The following is a 6,961-nucleotide window of genomic DNA, read 5'->3' on the forward strand; positions in this document are numbered from 1 at the left end:
CTAAAATTTCAGAATCATTGCAATAAATAATTGGATACCTTGCCATTTAACTTTGTTGACTTGATATCGTGGCAGTCTATGTGTACTTAATCAAAGTAAATAGAAGAGAACAAAAATGATCTTTTCTTTTTTATTTTTTTTTTAAATTAGAGGGCGAAATAAATTTTTAGGAGTATAATTTTTTTTCGGATAGCCACAGCCTTGTTAAAGTCTTCTTCTTTTTTTTTTTCCCCTTGTAAAGATTGTGAAAAGATCACTGTTAAGCTATGCAAGTTTTGAATAAAAATTGAAATTCAAAATTTTGCTAATGGGCTGACTTGTTTTACATATATATATATGTATGTACATATAGTAACTTAATTTGCAGAGCAAATAATCATTAACACAAAGAAAACTAAACTAATTTTCTGAACGATTTATTTATTCATAAGATCAAGGGGGAAAAAGGACATTTGAAAAACATTAGATAACTGATAATTGTTTTAGCTGCTTACAAACATAAAACTATGTAAGCAGCCTTAGAACAAAACAAAACCATAAAAAAGAAAATACTATGTTTTCCTCCATTAAAAATGGGAGAAAAACTTCAACACTAACTACTTAAAGAACAAACCAAAGATTATATTACATCAAACAGCAAAAAGAATTTTTGGGTTTGGAGCCAAGAGCTAGATTGCTGCTGTTCTCATCCTTAGCCACAGATTGTTTACATGGATCATGTTCACATCCATAATATAACCAGCAAAGTCGAGCTCCGTTTGCTTCAGCTTTTGCTAGCAACTTCAACTGTAACACAGGGCTTATTTTTCCAGAAATATAAGCCTGCCTTGTAAATGCGTTGATGGTGAATGTTACACCTAATAAAAATTACAAATACCCCAAAATTAATTCAGCATAAAAAGGAAAATAAGAAATTAAATGAAACACACACCTTGCATTGGCTTGAATAAAAGACGCATTGTTTTGTGCCAACCAGGAATATCAGTATCCACTAGCAACACAACACACATCTGTAGGAATATACTTTCAGTGAAGCAAGAAAGTGAAATTATTAAGAAATTTATAGTTTAGTTACCATTGTGGGTTCTGATGTGTGTTTTGGAAGACTGATCCCATAGTTGATTTGATGAGTAAAAGCATGTGTTTTGGCTTTTGCTAGCAACTTTAGAAGAAGCTCTTTGTCAATTTCCCCAGAAACATATGCAAACTTTGTTTGTGTATCAATGGAGTACGATACATCTGATAAAAATAATTAACACCCCCAAATAATAAAAATCAAATCTTAATTAATTAATACTGAAAGAAGAAAAAAGAGACAAAGAACCTTGAATAGACTTGTAAAGTTTTGTCATTGCCAAGTGCCATCCTGGAATATCAGTATCCAATTGCAAAATACAAGTCTACAACAAAACTGTGAGCCATTGTTAATTAATATGTTTAACAGGATCAATAAAGAAGTAAATGATGATTACCATGCCGATTGGTTGTTCAGCCATTGATAGAATAGAAGACGGAAAAAGGTAGATAAGTTTTTATGTCAAATAAGTTTGCTAAAATTTAATTGTTTGGAGAGGTAAGAATTTTTGTTTTTGTTTGTTTCTGTTTCCTTTTATTTGATGATATTAATAAAAATGGATGGAGAACTTAGAAATGAAGAAGGATTTGGAAAGTTCTTCACAACTTGATTTTCGGGATTTTCCTATATTACATCATTTTGATCAGAATCTGCCTTTGATTGCATATGTTTAATTGAAAGTTCAATTAGTTCTCTTGGATGTCTCTTCAACTATTCAATGGCTGTCTAATATTTACCAACATTATTTCAAAAAAAAATTATTTAACAACATTATTTAATGAATCGAGGTATGCAAGCAGTTCGATGTTTAATACTTACAAACATTTGATGAATCGAAGGAAGTTCTCAAAGTTCAAATCTTGTGAATGGACAAAAACAATGCCCAGAGAATTTTATTTCCCATTTAAATGTCCGAACTAGCTCGACTATTGTGAACGGATCCCAAAGGGTTTTAGACCAATAAAAATGATTGCTTAATATTTTTGGGTATAGTTTCTCAAACATCGAACGGTGAATAAAATTTTTAGACCTAAGAGAACCACAGTATAGTTTTGTATAATTAGATAATAGAATTATTATAAGAAAATATACAAATGCATATATTGTCAAGTACTACTTTTTCATCGTGTATATATGTGTGTATAGGGGTTATTCAACATTTATTTTACAATGTTAAGCTTATAAAATTATGCATTATATCAAAAATTTTCTTTGAAGTAGGAAAGAACCTGCTACAAACACAAAGCTTGATCTATAATCTACTTAAGCAAGTGGATCAACCCTTCACTGGAACCTAAAAGATAAGTCATCCAAGTTTTTCAGGAGTTTGGAGAGACATTGATCTTCAATCAAATATTCTTTATTTTGATCCAAAATCAGGCATTAGAAATGGAAATGCAACATAGGACAAAAAACAATTTCCCATTTCCTAGCTCTCAGATAATTTTGATTCTACATTCTTACATTGTAACTCCCAACACTCGCAACAATCAACAATCTACATATAACAGACGATTAACACTGATGAATGGCCCCTTCCCATCAGTTACCAGTAGAAAACTTGCCTTCATTTGGTTTACTTAAGGACCTGCAGAAAGAAGAAAAAGCTCCTTTCAGCTCATCTGGAATAGGGAGTGAAAGAGGGAGCGCTATAGGATGAGGCCCCTCATAGTGCCCGCTCTTGTTTCTCACAGAAAATGAATGTGCCAATGCTGGCTGCTGCTTGTTAAGCCCTTCAACGATAAATGAGAATGCCCCAAATGTGAGACAGCTCTGTATAAGTGCCTGGGGTGCACCTGCATAATCATTTCAAGTTAAAATAAGGCTCAAAGTGAGAACTGTATTTTACAGCAATTAATTGAACCTTAAGATTCTTATACCTGGGAAACTTAGAGCAAGCCCAGTGCAACATCCAGCTACCCCAGCATTAATAACTGCAGAGAAAGATAACGTTACCGTATATCAACACATCAAGCACAAAAAACAGGCAGTATTTACACTTATTTTCACAAGGTATACCATCATCTTTTCCCCGCAACCTCTTCAAGAAGCAAACGACCAAACTGTGTACACCCGACAAAACTGCAAATGTCTATAGAAGGAAAAATATAAGAGAAGTTACAGATTTGTTCAGTCAAATGGGGAAAAGCTACAAGTTAATCACTTAATTCTCATAACCTTGGCATAAGATCCAGCCTCCACAAAGGATCCTTTAAAACCCTTCTTTTTAATCAATCCCGAACCTGAAACAAATGCAGAGAGACAAATGAGAAACAAGAGAATGTTATTTAAGAAACCCAAAAGGTTAAGGCCTAACCTTGAAGTGCCATAGAAAGAATAAAAATCAAGGCATTGAACATACACTTCATGCAACCTAAAACCTGATAGAGAGAAGGGGATCCTAATTCCCAAATATCAAAAGCCCCATCTCTTAAAGGTAACATTCAAGCTTAAAGAATTCCAAGTCATCAATACCATTATCCATTCAACTATTGCTATTATTCCATAATGCAAATTGTTCTACTAATTTTCAAGTTTCAACTCATATTATAATATAGCAAAGAATCCCGGTAACACCAGACTAACAATTAAAACCAAGAAATTCAAATAAAAACTTCCAAAAGTCTCTTCTTTACCGAAATTAACACAAGAAAAACCCACAAAAAAGAGAGAGAGAGAGAGAGAAATTTATGAAAGATAGAAGATAATACCGTAGCCGAAGATGGAGCCCATGAAGGCACCAGCGGTGGAGTCTCCTGCGAATTGGAGGAGGCATACGGCAGGTGAATTAGAATTGGAATTGAGAGGATTGGGGATTATAGCTTTTGACGAATTAGGATCAGAGTTTGTTTCAATATCTTCAGAGGAAGAGCTTGAAGAATCCAAATCAGCCATTTTTTTTCCTGCAAAATGAAGGATTTTTTTTTTATCACTTTGAATCCGTGCTTGCAGCTATTCCCGGATACCTAGTTTTACTTATCTGCATACGACGTCGTTTACCTCCTAGAATCCTTGAATTTATGAAACTTTACAGGCAATGAGTAAATTTAGGGCATAAATCAAATTAGAACTCGACGTCATTGAGAACAAAAACAGAAAGAAAGAAAAGTGAAATAAATTTTTTTAATATTTTTAACCGTAATTATTTATCAGTATAAATAAAAGAATTAGTGTATTTTAGTTCACCAAATTTAAGATTACTAGTACTAATTTTATATTTTATAATCACATTTATCATGTTTGGACTAAAAAAAAATTTGCCTTATGATATTAACCATAGTACTAAGGTTTGATCATATAAAAGTAATTTCAATATCATAATCGAAATAATATTGTTTATTGAATCTTAAGTCGATTAGTATCGGTATTATTGTTAGTATAAAAGGGTGTAAGTTTTATTGCACTAAGACATATTTATTCTCATATTTAAAAGTTGGAGAAGGAATATAAGTAGCTGTAGACATTATATAAAAAATAATATATTGATTTATATGAGTTAAAACTCTTGTCAGATACTTATTTGACATGAAATTTCAAAAAGAATTAATTAAAATTTCCAGGATAAATATTTCATAAGTTTAGAAGATTAGCATTTTGTCTATTATGTAATTTTTTTTTAAAATGTTATTATCTTTATTCAATTCTTATTTCCATCTATAAGATCTTCCCCAATCCTTAAAATGAAAGAAAACGTATCACTAAAATCTTCATCATTTTAATTGCTACAATAATAATAGGCCAACTAAACTAAAGTTCAATCGATTTTTATTACATTTTATATAAAATATTATTTTCATAACAATTTTATCCTTCCTTGTTAATTTGTCTTTTTTTTTCCTTAAACCATAACAAATAACATATTTTAATAAGAAAAAATACTTTTCTCTTATCTCTCAATGGAACAACAAGATTTTACATTCTAACAAAATAAAATAATATGACATACTTAATAATATGCTAAACAATCTTTCATTTGGATAATTTTATTATCAGAAATGGCATAAAACTCAACTACAAATTTTAGTCCTCTTTATTTTATGGTTATAATAAATATAATTATATAGATAGATAAATAAGGATTAGTGTAAAATCAAGTCTGTCATCCCAAATAGAAATCATGTTTAGCAATGAAAATCAAAATCTTTCACTAAATTAAACTAGAACTTTTAGTTGGGTCATCAGCCTAGTCCATGAAAGCTGTGCTCACAATTATAAATTAGAAGCCCATTTGAAGCATCAATATTCAATCCCACATTCAACATAGGATTCCCAATCCAAAATGTTAACAAGTATCCATCATCATTCACCATTACCCTCTGTTGTCTGACAACTACCAGTCAACAAACCAATATAAAAGCTCTACTCAATATCATAATTCTACAGTCAGGGCAGGGCCCTATGGATCTGACTTCTCTTCTCTTGGAATCTCTCCAATTCAATGCCATCATCTTTCAAAGTAATAAAACCTAAAGTTTTAGGGTGTCATAAATGTTTTGAGACCTATGGGGACCCTTTGTCAGCATTTATGGACTTTCTCTTGTATGATGGGTATCAAGATAAATTTTAAAACTTTTGAATGTGAAAATTAAAATGACTTGAATTAGATTTTTAACTTTGGGGAGTGTTAAAAATGGAAAATTTTAATTAACAAAAAATCATATTAAATTATTGATCTTAATTTAAAATTATACCATTTAACAAAGAAACTAGCAAATCACACAGGATTAGTCAGAACCCACAAGAATGTTTCATGTCTCTCAAATGTTAGCAATAAAGATAAGTTTTATTTCCAATCATATACCCAAATGGTCACTTTTCTCCATCTCAATGAATGTAAGAGTTTCCTTCAAAGGGTTTTACAAATGAATTAAGCTTGTTGTCAGGTCATATTGCTTGCATAGCATTACAGCCTTTTGGATATTGCCCAATGTTGTTCCAATAGGGTCGGAAGCGTGTAAATTATTGTACTAAAAAATCACACAAAGTTCAATTCCCAGGGAAGAGAGGTGGATCACATGGATCTCTTAAATACCAAGTCTTTCCTTAGACAGAATATCCCTTCTATAGTAATTTAATAGCACAATTAAATACTACTATTATACCCTCAAATATTGAAAGAAAAATAGGACAAGAAAGAACACAAGAGATTTAACGAGGTTCGGTAAATTATACCTACGTCCTCGGGCACTAACACCAGATGATAACTTTACTATCTCCAAAGTATTACAAACAAATAGAATTCCTTAAGAATTCTCAAATGGGAGAAGAGAGAAAACTAAGAGAGAAAGATTGGTTGGGATGAATTGAAATGAGAAATGAGAAGGCCTATTTATAGTTGAGGTTTAAGGACCAAACAATAAATAGCCCATTATCTCAAGGACCAAAAAAAAATTATCCCATGCCACTTTTTCAAAGTCAACTTTAGGGTGCTAAACTTGCACCACTTTGTATTGTTTGCCATTAATGTTGTCTCCCATTAATGTTAACAATCTCCACCTTGAAGATTTGATTAGGATAATCACATCTTCACACACTTCCTTCAACTCCCCAAATTCGATAAAGCTATCTTTTGTAGTGCCTACAAATGCACTCTCGAGCGCCATACACCTGAAGGTGCTCAAATTCTCAGGATGTTAATCAAGTTCAAACAATGATTAAACTTGATTGTTGTTACCACCTTGGTCATCATATCTGCGGGATTATCTGCTGTCGGAATCTTCTGAAGTAGAATTTTTCCTTTTTCAAAGACTTCCCGCACAAAGTGATATCTTACGTCGATATGCTTGGTTCTTGAATGATAGACTTGATTTTTCGCTAAATGAATAACGCTCTGACTGTCACAATATAAACTTATGTGACTTTGAACAACTCCTAAGTCTTTCAACA

At 31.8% G+C, this 6,961-nt stretch overlaps 2 protein-coding genes across 3 annotated transcripts; both read right to left on the reverse strand.

Moving 5' to 3' along the window:
• Positions 1-447: 447 nt before the first annotated feature.
• Positions 448-2,219, reverse strand: LOC121206134 (uncharacterized). Its single transcript, XM_041076437.1, has 4 exons — positions 1,325-2,219; positions 1,076-1,239; positions 932-1,010; positions 448-857 (listed from the first exon to the last, which is right to left on the reverse strand). Exons 1-4 carry the CDS (start codon positions 1,350-1,352, stop codon positions 625-627), a joined length of 504 nt encoding a protein of 167 aa, XP_040932371.1. The 5' UTR covers positions 1,353-2,219; the 3' UTR covers positions 448-624.
• A 144-nt stretch (positions 2,220-2,363) lies between these two features.
• On the reverse strand, positions 2,364-4,131 carry LOC107916561 (chloroplastic import inner membrane translocase subunit TIM22-2). Of its 2 annotated transcripts, XM_016845835.2 has the most exons (6): positions 3,787-4,102; positions 3,254-3,318; positions 3,095-3,167; positions 2,956-3,009; positions 2,768-2,871; positions 2,364-2,663 (listed from the first exon to the last, which is right to left on the reverse strand). In XM_016845835.2, the coding sequence occupies exons 1-6, from the start codon at positions 3,968-3,970 to the stop codon at positions 2,652-2,654; spliced, it is 492 nt and encodes a 163-aa protein (XP_016701324.1). In that variant the 5' UTR covers positions 3,971-4,102; the 3' UTR covers positions 2,364-2,651. The 2 variants fall into 2 exon arrangements, with proteins under 2 accessions (XP_016701324.1, XP_016701323.1); XM_016845834.2 differs by having other exon boundaries at positions 2,364-2,871; positions 3,787-4,131.
• Between the last annotated feature and the right edge of the window lie 2,830 nt (positions 4,132-6,961).

This window comes from Gossypium hirsutum, chromosome A01, assembly GCF_007990345.1.
Source record: "Gossypium hirsutum isolate 1008001.06 chromosome A01, Gossypium_hirsutum_v2.1, whole genome shotgun sequence".
Classification (NCBI taxonomy): Eukaryota; Viridiplantae; Streptophyta; class Magnoliopsida; order Malvales; family Malvaceae; genus Gossypium; species Gossypium hirsutum.

Excerpts from the sequence above, each read along its gene's own strand:
- LOC107916561 (XM_016845834.2), bottom strand. The coding sequence starts at position 3,970 with ATGGCTGATTTGGATTCTTCAAGCTCTTCCTCTGAAGATATTGAAACA. Across the intron at positions 3,319-3,786 it reads GGGCTCCATCTTCGGCTACG|GTTCGGGATTGATTAAAAAG; the intron begins GTATTATCTTCT and ends CATTTGTTTCAG. Across the intron at positions 3,168-3,253 it reads AGGCTGGATCTTATGCCAAG|ACATTTGCAGTTTTGTCGGG; the intron begins GTTATGAGAATT and ends TTCCTTCTATAG.
- LOC121206134 (XM_041076437.1), bottom strand. The coding sequence starts at position 1,352 with ATGACAAAACTTTACAAGTCTATTCAAG. Across the intron at positions 1,240-1,324 it reads ACTTTACAAGTCTATTCAAG|ATGTATCGTACTCCATTGAT; the intron begins GTTCTTTGTCTC and ends TATTTTTATCAG. Across the intron at positions 1,011-1,075 it reads ACACATCAGAACCCACAATG|ATGTGTGTTGTGTTGCTAGT; the intron begins GTAACTAAACTA and ends ATATTCCTACAG.